The sequence below is a fragment of the Halichoeres trimaculatus genome, unplaced genomic scaffold (genome assembly GCF_033239565.1).
Source record: "Halichoeres trimaculatus isolate MK-OKI-2021-1 unplaced genomic scaffold, fHalTri1.1 fHalTri1_scaffold_8, whole genome shotgun sequence".
Taxonomy (NCBI): domain Eukaryota; kingdom Metazoa; phylum Chordata; class Actinopteri; order Labriformes; family Labridae; genus Halichoeres; species Halichoeres trimaculatus.
In genome coordinates, this window is record NW_027437186.1 from 20519054 (window position 1) to 20539649 (window position 20596).

The 20596-nt window shown below is 37.9% G+C and overlaps 1 protein-coding gene across 1 annotated transcript; it reads left to right on the forward strand.

The window, feature by feature from the left end:
• Nucleotides 1–16: 16 nt before the first annotated feature.
• desi2 (desumoylating isopeptidase 2) lies at nucleotides 17–19542 on the forward strand. Its single transcript, XM_074675613.1, has 5 exons — nucleotides 17–693; nucleotides 7910–7982; nucleotides 8202–8295; nucleotides 13008–13149; nucleotides 15354–19542. The coding sequence occupies exons 1-5, from the start codon at nucleotides 646–648 to the stop codon at nucleotides 15627–15629; spliced, it is 633 nt and encodes a 210-aa protein (XP_074531714.1). The 5' UTR covers nucleotides 17–645; the 3' UTR covers nucleotides 15630–19542.
• The last annotated feature ends 1054 nt before the right edge of the window (nucleotides 19543–20596 follow it).

Here is a 20596-nt window from a genome sequence, read left to right on the forward strand (position 1 = left end):
TTATCCTGAAAAAGCTGTTGGTCGGACACTGTTCATCATAAAACTACTCTACCCATAATGCTCAGCGCACCAAGGAAGATAAATCAAGTGTTGATTCATCGTTCAGTTCCACTCGCCCACTCATACCGTACAATTTTCTCCCAGTTGTCGCATCCTGCCTGCCTGATTTAGCGCTACCGTTAGCTAACCATAAAGGGAGCTCTTACTGATCAAATTCTGTCATTATCGGCGCTCATTGTCCGCGCTAGAACGACCTATGCAAGACACGGATTCACTTTTAAAGTCGTATTTTTCAGTCCGACCTCGGTAGCTGTTCAGGTTTAGCAGTCGTTTCTTTTTGACAGCGAGAGGCTCATCTGTCCGCTGCTGCTGCTGCTTCTCTGACGGGGGGAGGATTTGGACAAAGCCAGTCAGATGTGGGACGGTAGAACTCAGCTGTTTCTACACTCTGTTTTGGAGCTGAGTGATCAAATTGATCATTTGTCGTGAAAGTGCCCGGGATAAGGGGAGGAGCGAGGTCTATTTTTGGAGGGCGAGAGTTTGGATCTCGCACTGAAGGAAGGAAGGAAGGAAAGAAGGGGGCAGGGGTGAGCGAAGGAGGAAGACCCGCAGAGAAGAGAAGGGACAGAGAGAGAGAAAATTCTGATGCCAGTGATGGCAAACGAGCCGATCATCCTAAACGTTTATGATATGGTGAGTAGAAAGACAGATTCTGCTTTACAAAGGTGGAAAAAATGCTCATCACTTATGTGCCACCTAATCGAATAAGGTTAAGCCGTGTTTTGAGCGAATCATATCAATAATGTAGGACGGAGAGCCTGTCCTCTTCGGTTTAAATGTTGTGTTTTACAGAACACATTCCAATGAGACAGTGGAAGACTAACTTTTATTGTTCAGTCAACACGAAAAACTCTTTGTTTCGGCGTACATCTACTACTCCAAGCTCACCTAATCTTAATTCAGTTTCACCTTTAGGAATGAGCTCAGCTGTTTTCCCCCAGCTGTTTTATATCAGCAGACAATACTCGGCTCCCGAAATGTTTTACATCTGAAATGATTTTGTAAAGTTAATTACTTGTAAGGCTGCAGCTATCGAATATTTTAGTATTCGAGTATTCTACTGAAAGTCCCATCGATTAATCGAGTAATCGGATAAAATACATTTTTGTTTAGTGAAAAAGCAGTTATTTTTCAAATGAAAATTTTTCTCTTTAAAAATAGAATTTTCTGATACAGCATGTCAGTAAGAGCACTTGCTTTGGTAGCTCCAAAATCTGTAAACACACTTTGACACATTTTTTGTGCCTTGTACATCTCATCAAATGTTGCGGACCCAAATGGCACCCGTTTCGTAGAATGACCCATTGGTCTCCAAACTCCAGAAAAGAAGCTAGATTTGTTGCTAGTTGCTATTTTGTATAAGAGGTAGCTTGAGGGGTCTGAAAACTCTCTTAATGTGGCCTCAGCTCTATTTGAAATACCACTCTTTGATCTTTTTCAAAATTAAACGATTCCTCGAGGCGGAGAAAATTACTCGAGTAATTTTTGTAATCGAATACCTCGAATCATTCGAGGAATCGTTTCAGCTCTAATTTCTTGTCAGTGTAAACAGAGCTTTGTTGACTAGTGTACTTTAACACACTACCAATGGTCACCCACAAAATAGTCTGTTAAGTAAAGCAGCTGTTAAAAGAGTAAATAGACATTTTATGGTCCAAAGCTGCCTCATAAGAAAACAGTAGCCAGCAGTGTGGGATCTTTATCATGTTTGGTTTCCATATCAGGAGTGGAGCAAAAGTTCTCTCTGTACTTCCTCAGCTGATGTTGTCAAAACATGTCCAGTGGTGACTAAAACATGGTGACCTAAGGGGTCAAACCCTGTGGTTATCCTTTCCATTCATACACACACTGTCTCAGTCTGTAACAAACACCTTGTTTACTGGGAATTCTCTCCTTAGAATAACTGGGGAAACTTCTAACTCGACACCAAACTGCCTCAAGTGTCTGATAAAGCAAACTGACAGTCTGCATTTCTACTAGAGGGTAAATGTATGTCTTTGTTGTGGAATGAGGCAGGGTTTGAGTCACTGTGCTGTCACCATGCAGGAGTGAGTCAGTGGGAACAGGAAGGGGGCTGGAAATTGACTGATCTGTTGATGAATCATTGATTGAGCTGGAGCCCCTAGGACAGAGAGATTACACTCAAAATGGGAATTGTCCTGCTGTAAAGGGCTATAAAAAAGTCTTTACACATTATTCTTAGTCTTTCTCTTGTACGGCTGTTGCGATCCTCTTTGACTGATAACCCATACAGTTTACATGGTTTATACCAATGTAGGCTGGTGAGATGGTCAAACCCTGTTTTATGTAAGTTTACACTTATTTTTTAATCAACAGTACATTAACTATTGTCACACAGCACTGCACAATGTGAAACCAAGACTCCCTTTCTTCTTACTATTTACATTTAACTTTCATTCTCATCTCCCCAGCCCTCTTCTCCACTATCCTCTCATTGTCCCCTTTCTTCCTCACCTCTTCACGTTTTTCTTTTCTTTCACTTGACTTGCAGTCTACATTACTTTCTATCCATAAAGCCTCGAGTAGCTTTTTTTTTTTTTTTATTTTATCTCTGTCACACTTCCATTCATGTGAATAGCTGCAGGCCTTTTGGCACATTTTCACATGCAGCAGGCTTACTGGAGCTACATCTTAAACACGCACACTCACACTAACATTTGTAGTGATTTGCAAGTGTTTTATTGTATGGTTAATATTACTTTGAGGTTTCACCTTACTGAGAATAGGAGTTTGAGTGAGAGACGGAAGGAGTATAAACTTTTCACACACATCAACATATTTCTGTGTGTGTGTGATAATGTGGGAACGCAATTTTGGCTTGTTTAAAGCCGTGTTCTAGAGCTCATGGAAAACAATAGAGTTATGTAGTCCATTCATTCACTCCTCCACTTTAAACACTTCCTCTGTGTATTGATTAAGTGTTGTAGGAAAAGTGACTGACTGACTGACTGACTGCTGGGGATTACAGCTGCATGATCACTGTTTGTATTTTAGACTTCCTGTCTCCTCGACTGACTCACAGAAGAAGAAACAAAGGACTGTTGGGTTTACTTTGTGGTTAAGAGTTTATGGACTGACTCACTGCATGTTTTTCTTTTTAAGTTATTTTTCTGGATTTTTTTTTTTATGCCTTCATCTTTCACGAAGACAGGGTGAGAGTGAAGAGTGACATTGGAGAAAGGGTCCAACTGATGACTCTTACCTGTGTGTTTAACATATGGATAAGTGCGTTTTAAAGTTTGTGTTCTGAAAAGAAGCACTAAAAAAATATGCATAACTAGGCTTTCGAGGTGCAGAGAGGGGCTGTGTAGTAGACTAAATCATTTAATCATCCTTGCTCATAGGCAACAGAATTGCTGATCAATTCAACAAATCATTAGTTTTATTTCCATTATTGCTTTATGTGGCTCTATGACAAAGTCGTTTGTCGTCTGTGTGGTCAAACTGGCACATTGCCCCTCAACCAGAGAAATGTGAAATTTGCACAGACGGGTGAATGTTAACCATAGTTGAGTAGTGCTAGCTCTGCTAATACTAGCCAGGGAAGTGTATTTCAAGCTAAAGTGCATCTTGATAGTGACTGGTGTTCATTCATTGATTGGTGGACTGAATCTCTCAGCACTTCACTCAAATTTCCAGCAACTGTCGCTAATGTTTTATTCTTCGTTTGCTATTTGATGCACTTACCATTCTTCTTCCACTGAATTGCTGTTAGCAAACATTCTGAAAACAAAAGCCACCGTCTGGTTGGAATATCACATCAACTTGGCAAAAATCATTAAAAATAGAAAAATGAACTTTTAAAAGACATTATTTGTAATATTTGTTTGATTTTTAACAAAGTGATGGATATCAAATTATTTAAAAATCATGACGTTTGCTACACATGTTGGCCCTCAGACTCTGTGATCCCATATTTGGCTCTGACACAAATTGTGTTTAGTCTTTGTTTTTAGTCGGGGGCCCACGTTTTTGTTGAAACAACCAGGAAATTAGTAGCTCAGGAACATACCGACAAGTAATGTGTCATCAATCAAGTTTCTTTGGCATAAAAAATCTGAAGTGGAACTGTTACGTTCTTCATTGTTTAAGTTAATGTATTTCTTGTCATTTAATTAACTTAAAAAAAACAAAACTAAAACAAACCTTTCCCATCTGACCCAACATGCGAGTCTTGCCGAGGTAAATAAGGAGACTGCTTATCTGAACAGGACATTCTTTATGGGCTGTGTTGGCCAAGTGACCGGTTAGGTGACCATGTGTTTGTCTACAAGGAAGTCAGTGAACTGTAAAAGAACAGAAAACATTCAAGACTAAAAAAGGATGAACAAACAAATGCGTCTTTTTCATCTAGGATCAATACTGTACTGCATGAAATCCAGGAATAACCGTGTAAAAATGAGTGCATACCCCTCGCTCTCACCGCTCTCACCGCTGTCATCCATTCTACTTCCACTTCTCCCATTCAGGGAGCTCCAGGCCGTCCTGCTCCCATCTCTGCTAAGTGGATTTCCTGGCCAGCTCTGAGTGCCTTAGTGAGCCGCTCTAATGAGACAGCATTATCTGCACACCGCCTGTCTGCCTGCCAGCCAGCACTGAGGGCTGCTGTGTCTGTGTGTTTAGTGTAGGAGAAAGTATCAGGGTAATAGGTTTAACAGTGTCTTGTAGTCAGATACTCAGCAGAGTATCGACGGGTTGGTGTGGATCAATTCTTCAATCTGGTTTTTCTGCTGTCTAGATTACACAGTGCTCAATGTTCTGATAAGACTGAGAAAAAGTGAGAATATGCAATCATTTTAGGGACATGAGAGCACATAACAGATAGACAAATCACCAGAGAATTGTTCAAAGATTAATGAAGGTTACCTGGGTGTATTTTAATCACTTCATCATTAGATGTGTTGTAAATCAATAATTGGCGACCTCGTGACAGTAATGTATTTAAAGGATTTTACAAAGATATGTCTTGATCTATCTGATAAATTTTAATCATATAAGCTAAAATTATATATATATATATATATATATATATATATATATATATATATATATATATATATTAGTGCTGTCAGGCGATTAAAAAAAAAACCTAATTAATTACAGGATTTGTAATTAATTAATCTAATTAATCACATTTTAACCTCATATCTGCTTAAGGTCCCAAAATAAAGAATTTGAATTCCAGGACATTAAAATTACGTTAAAAGACATTAAAAAACATTTATATATATATATATATATATATATATATATATATATATATATATATATATATATAATGAACAAAAGTAGTTTCATTAAACTACAGAGGAGAGCAAAAAGTGTGATATTAAAAGTTTTTTCTCTTCACTCATCTTTTTTTGTTTTTTCTCCTCATCACCATCTTTAATTTTTCTACAAGTAAACAAGCTCGAACACACACACACACACACACACACGCACACACACACACACACACACACACGGAAGCTCTCCCTCTCAGTTCTGTGGAAGAGGATGCAGAGGAAGGTTTCAATGAGCTCTTAAGTAATGAAGGCTGAGATAAGAGTCTTATTTCACCACTGAGGTGGGGGAGTAGCATACTTAACTAGCAGATTAGCTTGCTTAAAATATTCCCACACACGGACAAACTTACCCAGGGGCTGCTTTTTGCAGCTTTGTGTTTGGGCATCCATCTGACTCACAACTCTGGGGAATTAAGACAGAATGCAGAATGAGCTCCGGTTAAGGTGTGAGTTTATCCTGAACTGAAATGCTGCTGTGGAGAGTGTAGAGTGGTCTGGACAGCTGCCTCCTAAAGCTTTTACTTCTGAGAAAAAGCTTTGAATTAAGAGTTAAAGAAGTGAGGAAGAGCTTTTATGCTTTGTTTCTGAACTTTTTAGGAAACTGTGTGTGAAGGCTTTCCCCTGAAGCAGCTATCGGACACAGATGCTTTTTGTTTATGTATTAAGAGAATCAGCAAGTACCAAGAATGACTGATTCAAGCAGAATCTCTTGACTCATAATATGTGATCAGATGTTTTAGGAGATTCTCTCTTCAGCAAAGCAAATCCAGCTACTAACAAGGTCAGTATATCATGTTAAAATGGACTCCTGAAAACTCTAAGTAGTTTTTATAAAATAAGATTGAGAGATGTTTTTCCCTCTCATCTTGTTTATCTGTAACTGATTGTGACCTATAACCCAGTATTTTGTATGGCAGTCATAAAAAAGTTGGCGTCAGAGTGTTCTTTGTGGTCATTTCCTGGAAAAACGCAAAATAACCTCCTATGAGGCATCCTGCACTGGGCGTATACAGATTCTATGTTCAATGAAATACTTCCTTTAATTTTAATGTCTCTCCCTTAAGAAAACAGTGGACCTGAGCGCTCTGTGTTGTATGGGTGGAGAGTGTTTTTTTTTTTTCTAAATCTTTTCAAACTCAGGATATTATGTTCTGTTTCTGCCATCAGTAAAAGCCAAGAGCTCGATGTCCATATCACTTTATGATCACACTTTCAGATTAGCTCTTACTGACAGTGTTTTAAATTTGCAATGCATATGTGTGGCAGAGACTGACACTGTCACCGTTAATGCATGCAGTCGCATACTGTATTTGCATAACACTTAGAAGAAAGTAAGAGAATAGTTTTTAAATAGCCTGCTGTGGCTAAATGTCTGTGCACAGTGCATGACACTCCCACTCTGACGGCTGATGCATCGCTGTTGTTAGAAAAACTTTAAATAACTTATCAACATTTTCGCTCTCACAGTCAAGAAAAACATGCAGCTAAAAGAGAAACCAAAATTTTGTCTAGTGTTTTATAATATGATAAATAAATAAATCCCATTGTGAATATGCTGAATATTTTCTAGTAGTTAAATACCCTTACACTTTTTGTTGCCAGCTTGCACTTTTCATGATTATATCTGGAGGTTTGTCCTTGAATATTATGATATATTATTGAAAAGTCCATAGATTTAAAGCCTAAATAGAGTTGGTTTGATAAAGTAATCAAAATTTTTTCATATTTTTGAATTGATCCATCAGATTACGTAGCTCTAGTTGCAGACTGTAACCCTCTGCCTTTAAGAATTGGCTGCTTTCCTTTCTTTCTTTGTTCCAGTAAATATTTACACCTTGCTATGTTTTAATAAGAATAAAGAGGCAGTCAATATTGTCTGCATGTTATTAGACTATGTTCCTGTACATGTTTTTTTTTGTGCCAGTTTATCAGAAATATGGCTGAAAACAACCCTATTTGTGTTGAATATTTGTGAGTATTGTGATGAAAATGTAACCTGTAAGTGGACTGGGTCTAATTCAGCATCCTAAAATGTCGAATAAACCACATTCACCTCATTTCCCTGCTCTAGCCTCTTTGATTAGAGATATTTTTTCACACCAGTGAACTCTGCCTAGCAACAGCTCAGCCAATCATCTTTGAACTCAGGATGTCACACAGACACAAACTCTAAGCCTGGAAAGATGGGTGGTGATATGAGGTCACTGCGGCTCAGAGTATTGATTTAGTGTATGCTCTCTTCCTGGTGTTTGTATGTGAGCTTATCTTTTATAGTCTGTGTGTGTAAGTGATCCTGAGTAAACATCAGAGGCTTGGCTGGGATCATTTGTCATTCTTCTCTGCTGAGTGATCCAGGGATTCAGTGCTCAGAGAAAGGAAAACAAAGTCTGATTGTCTGTGATGGAGTTTGAATATCTTAAATATGTCATAAAGCAAAACTGAGTGTAATAGAGTACTATATATACTTTATATGAACATCAAACAGCTTCCTAAAACTGCAAATCTATTTTAATGTATTTCTGTCTCTTTTTTTGTCATTTTAGTACTGGATCAATGAGTTTACCAGCTCTCTAGGCATTGGTGTCTTTCACTCAGGGATTGAGATCTATGGCAGAGGTAAGGTTACCCAGAAATACAACACCCTGTATATCAGTTGACTTACTGCATGTAGATGTTGTTACAAAAAGGATACCTGGTTTACTCAAGCTAAAAAGTATATTTTAAATATTTCATTTGTCAAGGAGTTTTTTTTCAATCAACATTGATTTCTTGTCAAATGTGTCTCTTCATGGTATCTGGCTGTCTGTGACTGTATCTGTGTGTGTGTGTTTTTAGAGTTTGCCTATGGCGGACATCCGTACCCATTCTCAGGGATCTTTGAGATCACACCAGGTGAAGCAACTGAACTTGGCGAGACCTTTAAGTTCAAGTGAGTACGAGGCATTGTGTTTCTGCCAAGGTTGTAATAGTTAACTAAAACGAAACTAAAAAGGAAAACTAAAATTTGAAATACATTGCAGTTAACTCTAATAAAAACTAGAAAAGAAAACAAAAACGATAAGTAAACTAAAACTGTATCTTGTGTTCACAAAACTAACTGAAACTAACTAAAATGATAGACAAAATTCCCTTAATTATAGTTTTTGACAATATTAATAGCCTTTAGGATTTAAATTAATCAGACACATTTTCCCAACCAATTTTAGACAGTTTTAGGCAGTTGTCAGTGCCCCACAGCACCATCATAGTGACGTACTGGGACGAGCTTGTTTACTGCACTTACTGGTTGTGCTCTGTGCTGCAACGAAACGTAGTGGAGCAATGAATCAGAGCATCTGTAATAGTTTAATTGTTACAGAGTCAAAGTTTTTATTTATTGAAGCTCATATTATATTGTTTTTTTTTATAATTTATGTTAATATCATTTTATGTAATTTATGTCAACATTATCTAATATAATTGATGCTTATATTTTTTTATACAAGTTTATATTATTTTCTTGTGTTTAAGGCAGCAGCCAACAGTTCCGTATCAGCATTGACTGAGCAGTGAGCACTATGTTGGACTGGAAAATAAACAGTATGACAAAATATTTACTCTGACCTTTTTGAATCCTGCACCTGGTTAATAAGGTGTGAAAAAAACTAAAACTAAACTGAAACTAAACTAAAACTAAGCCTTGTCGCAAAAATCAAAGCTAAATAAAAACTAGAATGCCCGCTCTAAAACTAACTAAAACTAAACTATAATGACAAATCCAAAACTATTATAACCTTGGTTTCTGCATGTGCGCACACACATGTCACATCAGACAGGGAGTGTATCTTTGCGACAGAAATTGCATGAAAATACGACATACAAAACAACACAGGAATAAGCATCCTTTGTAATAAAGATGTTTTGATTTGATTGATAGTTTCACTTTCTATAGGAGTATATTTGAACAAAAAGTTAATGATTGGCTAACATTGTTGACGTTTTCCTGTAATGGTGCCTGCTGGTTACTGCTGCCGCAGCAAAAGGAGATTAACTAAAAATACATGAGGGGTGCAGTAAGAGTAAAGCATGTGACACACATTTTGCTATTTCACACTTAAGCTCATGGTTTGTAGCAGCTGACTTGTATTGAGACATGGAGAGAGAGAAAACAGAAGATTGGGGTGGGTGTGATTTTTTTTCCTTGAGGTTTGAGCATGAGTGAAACTTGGATTAAAACATGGTGCATAGATTAGTCTAATTTTGTTTACTGCTATTACACAGTCTGATGCAGTAGTTAGACATCAGGTCACAGTCAGTTCAATCATTTTTAGGACTCCCACAATCAGCTCAGAGTCTGAGTTTATGTGTGTCTGTATCTGTGTACCCTGAACTACTGTGCTGCTGTGTATTACGTCTGCTCCAGTTGATCTGCCCTGTGGCTTTAGACAGACTCTGCTTAGCACACATACACACACTCTCTCTGGCACAGAAACACTCTCTGTTTCTATGCAAGCCACTAGACTATGATTATGGATCAACCTGGGCACGTACACACATAAGCAGAGTCAACAACTACTTTTATTAAATGCAAATGCAAGTGTTTCCTAATGTGAGAATTCAAGTTTGGTTTTAGTCAATATAAATATCTGATGTTTCCTTGCCCATTAAGGCGACCTACTCAGTTATAAACCATGTTATGATTAATATTTTACCAACTCGTGCACTGACAGCCCCAGAGTAAATATAAAATAACTTTCAAACTGAACTGTACACATTCACTGGAAATACTAGTACAACAACTCTTCATGAGGTTACATGTATATAAATGTCATAATAATAGTTTAAAAAAAAATCATACCACCTGATTGGAGGTTTAAATGAACATTATTGGATAACACAGATTGTCAATAAGCCGCATATGAGTAGAATTAAAGTCCCTCCCTATTGATCATAACAGGAATGTTCATGTGAGGACTGACATCAAAGGGAGTATTATTCTGGGGGTATATCTATTAAATCTCTCATTTGCTGGCTCACTGCTTTGGTCCTATGGGGAAATTTATCTGCAGCAATTAGATGGGTGAAATCTCATTCAGAAATTCCTGATCCCTGATAATGAATCGTAACTGCTCCTAGTGAGTTTACTTTTTTTTATATACAAAATAGCAATCTCTGCAGCCTTAGATTTACTTTAATTTCAGTGCTTTTTCATTAGCATTAGCATGCCAGAAAAACTAAGTAGCTGAGAACAATAGTCAGAGGTGTCAAGTAGCTAAGTAAAAATGCTTTGTTACCTTACTTAAGTAAAGATTTTGCATATCTATACTTGACTTTACTTGAGTTATTATTTTTTAGCCAACTTTTTACTTCTACTCCTCATATTTTCAGGAAAATATCTTAACTTTCTACTTTACACATTTTAAAAATAGCCTTGCTACTCCTGTTTCACACCAGCTTGTCAGCATTCAAAAAGACACACACCAAAAAAAGTAAAAACCTATCCAAAAATTGCTGAAATCGCACCATCCAGAGAAAGTGAATTTTATTGTGGATGGATGAGATGTATATATACAATTTCAACACATCTATCTCACCTGCACATGACACAAATCACGCCATACTTCAGCAACTATATGAACTATAAGCCCCTGTGGCACAGCCTAAGCTTTTGACCTTAACGGCATCCACCCCTTAGAGTTACTTTTACTTTTATACTTTAAGTAGTTTCAAAACCTGTACTTTGACTCTTCAGTTTAAGTAAAAAGCTAGAGTTGATACTTCAACTTCTCTAAACCCTGGTATCTATACTTCTACTTGAGTAATGAATTTGAATACTTTTTTTTTTTAATATTTAAGTTTTTATTCAATGTAAAATTAAAATATGTTTCACAGCTTGACAAAGTTACATTCATTTTTCAGAAATAAAAAAAACAGTAAAACAAGTATGACATGTTATTTTCAGACCATTGTTATACAATGTGGTAGAAATAAAGAAATAAAATAAAATAAATAAATAAATAAGCTTTTTTGAAAGCAATTTAAAAGAAAAATAAAGTTAATTAATGAAAAGCTAATTTTGTATCAAAAATTAAAAAGTCAGGGGTAGTAACATAATAAAAAAATTTGCATTTACACTTTCTTGCATGTCTAAGCCCCTTCCCACACAAAATGAAAGAATGAAAGAGTGCAAACAAGTCCAAACCAAATATGTTTCTGTGTAGACATATATCCAAGTTTGTGGTTTTTTATCAAGTATACTGAAAACGGAAGAATTAAAGTGTTATTTTGGTAGGGAAAAATGAATAAAAAGTAAAAATAAATAAATAAAATAAAATAGAATAAGATAAAATTGAGTTAAATTAAATTAAATTAAATTAAATTAAATTAAATTAAATTAAATTAAATTAAATTAAATAAGATAATGATATAAGTAAACAACCACAACATAAAAAATAAATAATTTTTTTTTTTTTTTTTTTTAAAAAACACCTCATTGTACAATGGACCATAAAGAAATTAGAAAGTTCATAACAGAAAAGAATGGAGGGTTGGGTGTTTAAGTCCAGCTGCTTGCATATGTTCTTTGATCAGAAAAACTTGTATTAACAAGAATAAACTATTTACAATTGAGTAGCTCAAAGGTTTACAACAAAAACGAACACTAGCAAACTCTCAAGGGGGAGAGGGTCACCATGTCCATATTTGGGATGTAGTACAGTTTAATGAAAATGCACAAGTAGTCCAAGATTTCCAATAATGTTTAAACTTCTGTGGCTCAAGCCTCAAAGTAAAAGTAAGTTTCTCCATGGTGTAAATATTGTGGATTACATCAATCCAGTTTTCTGCTGTGGGAGTATGTGTTGACAACCTTTTTCTAGTGACCACTTTTTTACTTGATATTAGCAGAATATCCAATATGTATCTTTGGGAAGAGCCCTTGATGTTGTCTGGATGTAGACCTAGATAGAGGGTTTCAAAATTAAAAGGGATTGGTACTTTGAGCACCTTTTCCGTAATATTTTGATCTTGAGTCCAGTAATTCTGGAGCAAAGGGCATTGCCAGAATACATGGTAATGGGTTGCTTTATTTTCCCCACAAGACCTCCAACAGGACATATTTTTATCAGAGAATTTATTTTGTGCAGGGGGTTTAAAGAAACGTATCACATTTTTCCACCCGTGTTCTCTCCAGGACAGGGCATGTGTTGAATTTGAATACTTTTGACACCTCTGACAATAGTAAATAATAATTCCATGTAGAATGCAACTGTTGTATTCCTGGATGTCATTCTGTGCACTATATCATTTTTTTATTACACCAGACATTTTTTTCACCCAAAGACTTTCTATTAAAGAGATTTTGCTTATCAGTGATTATTTAAAAGCACACACCTAATAGCCAGTACAAGCATTTGACAGGCATAACATCAGTCTGATCCTGTTTGCAATGTGAGAGGATTAGTGTTTTGGTCAGGTTAAACTTTCAGTTCCTCAGTCTATGGAGGCAGACGCTTTATTTGTGAATGATTCACACAACAGGTCTGGACCAGTGTGGAATTATGGGATATACTGAATAATTAATGAATCCTGTTCCTGGAAGTTATGCCTAGTGTTTGGACAGTGAGCAGAATAGTGTTGTAACACCCTCGCCTCCCTCTCCAGAGAAGCCATCGTGTTGGGCAGCACAGACTTCACAGAGGAAGATGTGGAGCGGATCGTGGAGGAGATGGGGAAGGAGTACAAAGGAAACGCCTACCACCTCATGCACAAAAACTGCAACCACTTCTCCTCAGCACTGTCAGAGGTATGTGCACACATAGACACACACACAATTATATTGAGTTTGAAGTCCTTCTGCACACCGACCCACATGTGCTGTACTGCATTGCACCATTTTGGCTGTTCAGCTGAATTTCCTGACATGATATGCAGCAAAAACTACAGAGTAAGTATTAAAAGATCGTGACTTTGTTCCCTTTTCTGAGTAAGAGGACTACAACGGTGTGTGTCTGTGTGTGCATTTGTGTCCACAGAGTGTATGCCTTCAGCCGGCTTAGCTTTGTGTGACTAATGAGTAGAGAGTCTATTAGCATCTAGCACTGAGATGGGGATTAAGACAAACTGATATAAGCCTTGACACAGAGCCAGCTGGCAAACACACACATTTACACTGTCTCACTTACACATCCCCACACAATAGCACTTATTCACCACATGTCAAGTCACACTAAAAGAGAATTGGGTTTTAAAATGTAAAACTTTATTACCCTCACTGGTCGACAGCAGCATCATGAGTTGGTTAAACAGTTTATTAGTATTGTAGTGTTTAAACTGCAGCATTGACACCCGCCACTGGTTTGGGCAGTGGCTCGAGCTAATGTCTGCTGCCTTAATGCTACAACACTGTTCCCTGGAGATGAACAAGCACAGATGGCAGCTGAAGATGGAAGGTTTGGCAGAATTTTGATCGAGAAAATGGGGATAATTTTTTTTGTTTTGTGTTTTGTTTACTGGTGCATAACTACTTAGACTGGGCATGTTGATGTTAACGTGAAGGAAGGATAAAAGGCGGGTGCGAGCTTTGCTAATCTTACACTGCAGCAAACTGAAATCTTACCAAGTGTTTTTGTCTTTTTTCAGTAAAAATGTATTTTTTGACCTAGCATGAGCTACATTCACCTGACTAGTAAGGATGCATCAATCCAACTTTTCTGGTTCTGATACCTGGGCTTTGGTATTGACTGATACCAATTCGACACCAGTGTTCGATAATAACCTGTATGCCCTACTGTGGGATAAGGCTGGTATTTTGCATAAAATGCAAAAAATGAGTACATGGAATTACTGAAGTTGATATTTATTTAAACTTTGAAATATTTAAATGTTTATCATCAAAACCATTTTTCAGAATGTACACAAGTTTTTTTCAAATGTTAACTTTCACATACTATTGGCTGGTAATGCAGCAAAGAAGCAAGTGCATCTGTGGCAACATATCAAATCATGTAGTAAAGAGCGCTAGTTAAAAAAAAATGCATAGAGCTGTTTGCCTGGATCGGCACCATGTATCTCTTCCCACTGATACCAATCCAGCTTTGAGGGGCAAGCTACCCACGTGATAAGCTTCGTGTTAAGTTTATTATACTCCTGAAATAAGATTCACCAAGATGTCCCCATATCTCAGCACACACTTTCTTCTCAATCTGAAACTTTGTCGGCCTTATTAATATCAAACTTGTGTATATTAAAAGAAAAAATAATAGAAATACTACCTGTCAAATTTAGATGTTTGTCGATTCTTTTTTGTCCTCTTAATAGCCATGCTCAACTGTGCGATCTCCTTTAGGAAGGATTTTCTAATGATGAACTTTACATCAATTGCTGCAGCATAAACAAAGAGTGCAAAGATTTGTTGGCTCTTTATAGCACAGTCTCCAAGCTAAACAACTTAACTGATAATTTTTAGTCAAAAGCTGAATCAACAGCCAATGTCTCATCATGAAACTTCAAAAACGGACACTCAGCAGCTTTGAAGAATGTTTGATAAAAGCATGATTTGGCATTGACTGGGAAACACTTTGAGTTCCTTGGAAGCCACTTCTGTAATAGAGCTGATGGAGCTACGAGATTATAATTAGACCTCACTGTGCCTGAAGGCATGTCTCTCAGGAAAGAAAGAGAAGACACAGAAAACCACCAGAGATTCCTAAGGTCTTTCTCAAGCAGATCTCCTTTTGTACTTACAGGAAAGGATTAAAGTGCTGTCATATAGGCAAGAGACTGGTGGTTTTGATTTATGCATTCATTTTTGACCATTGATTGTGAATGATCTGTTTTCAAGCAGGACCTGAGACTGAAAACACTCTCTGTTTTTATTATGTCATTTATTCTGGACACAAAAGAAGCAGTCACCTATGTACAAATAAGTCCCAAAGTTTAAGGAGATTCTGTAACATAAGTAGCCTTTCGTATAAACATTTTGTCTCTACATCCTTCTTCTCCCTTCAGATCCTATGCGGCAGGGAGATCCCTCGCTGGGTGAACCGCCTGGCCTACTTCAGCTCCTGTGTGCCCTTCCTGCAGAGCTGCTTGCCCAAAGAGTGGCTGACCCCCGCGGCCTTACAGTCCAGCGTCAGCCAGGAATTGCACGGAGCAGGCGAGCTGGAAGAGGCTGAGGACGCTGCCGCCACTGCCTCCCTGGCATCCATGTCACCCTGCTCGCCTTCGTCCTCTTCGAGCCCCATGTCCTTCCCACGTCACTCCAGACACCAGCCACGCCGGTAGAAGCTGTTAAGACTGCTGGGAAGCTTCGGGGCTGGAATCGCAAAAACAGAGACTGTAAGGTAGCAGAAAACCTGCAGGAAGGAAGCGTACAAATCTGACAGAAATCATGTCAAAGTGTCCTCGAGCAAGGCACTGAACTGCTGCCTGTTCCTGGTCACAACATTGTCAGTAAGATCTCTGAGATGAAGACGGATTTCTCCTGCAGACAGAAACAGGATCATCTCTTTGTGAATGTGGCTGCTGGATTCTATCACACCCAAAATCCAGTCCAGAGTTCCTCACTGATGGCTTTCATTATCTCACCAGATAAACCCCAAAGCTGGAAGGGAGCAATGGTGGTCGTCTACTCGTCACTCTTTTTACAATCTAGGAAATCTACCAGCCACATGCAGATTTCACCGGCAGCTAGTTGATGGATGGTGCTAATCTTTCAGTTTTTACACATGGCTCAAAATTAAGGGAGGGAACCTAAATTTGGCAGTAATTTTGCACGTGTCCAGAACTTGTCAATACAATGAGGTGGTACCATAAGAAATCGGAATTTTAAAGAATGGGAATTTTTTATTGAAAAAGAAGTTTGTATCATTTCAGACTTTTCAATCTTTTTTTATCATTTACTTGTAAAAATTAGACTTAAGACTTCCAGCTTTATCACTGAAACCCTGTCTGGGTCTCTCAAATTTAGCAATTGTCTGCTAGCAACCTTTGCTATATCTCAGATGTACTGCACAAACCAATGCAACCAACAGAAAATTCCCTGTTCTTCTGCTGTTGTGTAAATATGCCTTATGGGGTATTCAAGCTTATTGCAGAGAATGTAATGGACACTAAAGCACTACTGCACTAGTCTCTCCTCAATAATTGTAGCCCTACTTTATTCTTATTGTTTTTAAAATCACCACTAGCCGAGTGCTGGTTTTATTTGACATGTGACTGGTAAATGTTTCTCCTCCAGCCTCGTGTAGGCGATTAACTGGTGAGATACTGAAATCAGCAGTAGGGGTCTGAAACTGTAGACTTTGTTATGAAATGCTGTGTTCATCACACGGACTCAGCCTTTGACTGTTTTTTTTCTCTCACAGCAGGTTGGACATCCTCAAGGACTACAATCAGCCCCACTTTTGCCAAACTTCATGTAAAAAAAAAAGAGAGATCCAGCATCAGTTCCTTACATGTATTCAAAGCATTTGACACCTGTCTGGATACGTTTTTTTTTATACTTTAATGTTTGCCTCCTGAGTCCTTTTATTTGTCGGTTATATTTCAGCAGTTTTATGTGTAGCAATGCTTCCTGCTCATTATGGAATAATCACAGAAGAAAAAAAGAAAATCAAAACAGTTATATATTTTTTGTAGAAAGACATCTGCCCGTCTATATTTGTAATGACATAAAGACAAATCTTTCTTAATTCATTACAAAATGTAGTGTCACTTTTCAATGTTTGAGTTATGAGGTAGACTGTTACTTAATGGTGAAAGATTTTTTTTGTTTCAGAGAAGGCTATCTGTTTAAATCTGGGAGCAAAAGAGGATGCTCTTTTACTCTGTAGCCACTGCCATTGTGCCTTTGAGCAAGATACATTAAGAACCAGTGTGTAAGATCAAGGGAAATCTGTAGAAAGTCTTTGAACTAAATTTTCATTTATTAATTATCACTTGGAATTGTTATTTTTGTTGTGAGTATAGCTCATCGTACCCACAGAAGGAGGGAGTCTCGGACACTGAGACATGTGGCGACAGAGCCAGTAATGGACAAACCAGACCCTTGCTCCAGGGGGCCTACGGCCAACATTCACATTCCCTGCCTCAGAGTCTAAACAGCCTAACCTTAGATATCACTAAATCTCATGAACTTCTTCTTAAATTTAGCATTACTTCTTGATTCCACCCATGTTGGTCTGTACTAGACAAAAAAGATAAGGGGCTTGAGGAACATCTTTGGCCGACCTGCTACCATGAGCGAGCATCCTCACGGTTAGTTTACATACTCAGCACAGAGAATCCTAAGAACTCAAACACTTTTATGTCAGGCCAAATCAATCATAAATTCTTCAGCCATCATATGCTATCAGCTAATCTCTGAATCATCATAAAACCACTGAGGAGGTTCCTTACACTTTGCGAGACCAAACTGCTTTTCCCTTGTGATGAGCATCTCATGGTCACTCTTTTCATGCTGTCAGAAACAACAGATATGCTGCAAAGTTTGTATTATCCCAGTACAGAGCCGTGAACAGTTTAAAAAGAATCTTTTTTGCCTGTTTTAACATCTACAATCAGACAGGCAAGGAAACTTTTAGTCACTGTTAAAATGTATCTTTCAATGTGTCTCTGTAGTACAGACTCTGGCCTTTCCTCTGTTTTCTGTTTGATAAACTCAGGACCCTTTAAGGTGTTGTAATACCATCCTTTTACCTTCCTCCCCACATTTTGTTTGAGTTTTTGTTGCTTTTTCTAATGCAGTAATCACTCCACAGGGCTTTTTTTGACAGCATACTGTGGCAGTGCTATTTTATACTTCTCTCTTTGATATAAAAAAAGAGATTTTGTTTACAACCTTGATGTTTGTATGTGAGCCTGTGCTGCTCCTTTTTTTTTTTTCCTGATGCATGAATGTGTGTGCGTGCGTGCGTGTGTGTGTGTGTGTGCACTCATATTATATATGGTTTCAACAACCTGCCACCTGGGCCAACTTGCCTGACATCAAACACACACACACACAAAACACTTTCAACAAATGTAGCAGCATTTTTAAGGTTTTGTGGAGACAAACTGTTGCTGCCTTTCCGGGAGATAGGGTTTCCTCTGACCAAGTAAACTTTCTCAGGCTACATTTTGATAGTTTTAGTAACATTCTTTGGGTTCTCTCATGGAAAAAAAATGGATTTTAAACTTCTGACAAAAATTTCTCCAGTAACTTTATTTTTACCAGCTTAACACAATAGATGCTGCGTCAGAGCATAGCACACAACAACAACGACTCATGAAACCAGCACATATATGTGATTATGACTGACAGGTTTCAACTGGTCGTATCATGGACTTTACCTTATTTTACATTTTGTGTTTTAGTAAGTCTGAATAAGAGTTGTATTTATTTGAATGCACTGTTACAAAGTGACACACACATACTGCTCTTATTGGCAGCCTCTGCTGGCTGTCATTCAGTCAGTTACTTGTCTGTGGGTCCTTGAACACTGAGGTTTCCCTCTTACAGAAGACCTCAGCGGACATGCATCTGTTCCTTGTTTCCTTTTAATCTGACTTTGAGAGCCAGTGATAACAACACATATCCCCGGAGTTGCAAAAGCACACAATAAGTATTGAAGTGTAGGCAGAATGGCATACCACATCAGAGTGGGATGCCCGCTGTTTGGTTTTCCTGGATTGCCAGAAAATGATCACGCTTGCTGTATTACGAAAACCAGCTGTTAAAACGAGAAAAATTAGTCACATTTGGAACAAAGTGAAGAAAGTTTTTGGATGCATGTCAGCTTAGGGCCTCTGTAGCCTTTTCCTTTATCACATCAAATTATTTTCACCTGTCAAATTAATTCTGTTTATTGAAGAATAAACACCATTAAGTCTGTTACTCTTCAAAATAAAACCATTAGTCATCATGACTTAGGCCAAAGACAGCAAGAGCTCTACCAATCTGCACTCATCTCTCAGTTAATCATCTTCACTATTTGAATATCTCATCTGTACACCTGTTGTTTCTCCTTTTAATGTTTTGTTGTCATTATAACAAATGTACTTTGTTTCTGAGACATCCAATCATCTTGTGTGAGCCATAAGTGTTAATAGAGAAATCTCAGTCCTACACCAGAAAACTACAAAAAACAATTTCCACAGAGCCTTCAGAGGAGTGGCACGAATTTGTACTCTGTTATAAAGTTAATAAAGAAAAGTATACAACCTTTGACTTCTTCTGTCTTTTTATTAGTGCTGGGCAAGTTAACGCTTTATTTTCGCGTTAACCCGTCAATCTATTAACGCCGTCGAACATTTTATCGCACATTAGTGCATGTTGCTCACATGCTTTTATTTTGTAAATGTCTGTTGCTGACCGGAACCGGAAGTGAATTTGGCGGAAAAACACGATGAGTAACCAAAACAAGCATGGAGAAGAGGGGCCACGTCACGGAACTTAAAGGCGCTCACCGCTTAGTGTATCAGTCCGCGCGCACGGCGTGCCAGATATAAACAAACGCAGGTAGTCTGCCAGGACGAAGAGACACGATGAGAACTAGAGCCTTATTTAGCGGTGTTTTTGTGTGAAAGTAACGCGCTGAAAGTTCTCTAAATAAAGCGTGAATGCAGACCGATATCAGACTTTTTCGGTGAGAGTCCATTTCTTTGTGTTTTTGGTCAAGTAAAATATGGCCCAGTCTGAGTGCAGAGGAAACCAGCAGAGGAGCAGGGAGGGGGTGTTTGGTGCGAGCGCCCTGGGCTTCTGCTGCACAAAACCACTGCTGTAGGGGTAATTTCTGCCCTAAACCTTGTGATAGGACCCAACTTGTTCCATCCCGGAGTATCACTTTAATGCCCTGACAGTGGCAATAAGCTTTAATTTTGTATTTACATTTTGTAAATTTGATTTGCACTAAATATGTGATTTAACTATTACTGTATAACAAGTACTGATTTAGTGTTTGCATGACAGATGTTATGGCACTTTCACAATGCGATTAATTATGATTAATCAGGGAAATCATGCGATTAATTGCAATTAAAAGTTTTAATCGTTGCCCAGCCCTACTTTTTATGTTTATGAAATTATCAGTTGAACATAAAAAACATTGTATGTTTTTGAGTGAAGTCTATTGTCCACTAGAGGGAGACAAACACTGATCAATAATTAAGCAACAGCATCATAGGGTTGAGTTGCAGTGAGTTGCACCATCGCCCCACAGAAATAAGGTTTTTGGTTCAAATCCCTGGCTTGGAAAGGTGCTTCCCTTGAG

Coding starts and splice junctions, on each gene's coding strand:
- desi2 (XM_074675613.1), top strand. CDS start 646: ATGCCAGTGATGGCAAACGAGCCGATCATCCTAAACGTTTATGATATG. Junction 694..7,909: donor TCCTAAACGTTTATGATATG/GTGAGTAGAAAG, acceptor TTGTCATTTTAG/TACTGGATCAATGAGTTTAC. Junction 7,983..8,201: donor GATTGAGATCTATGGCAGAG/GTAAGGTTACCC, acceptor GTGTGTTTTTAG/AGTTTGCCTATGGCGGACAT.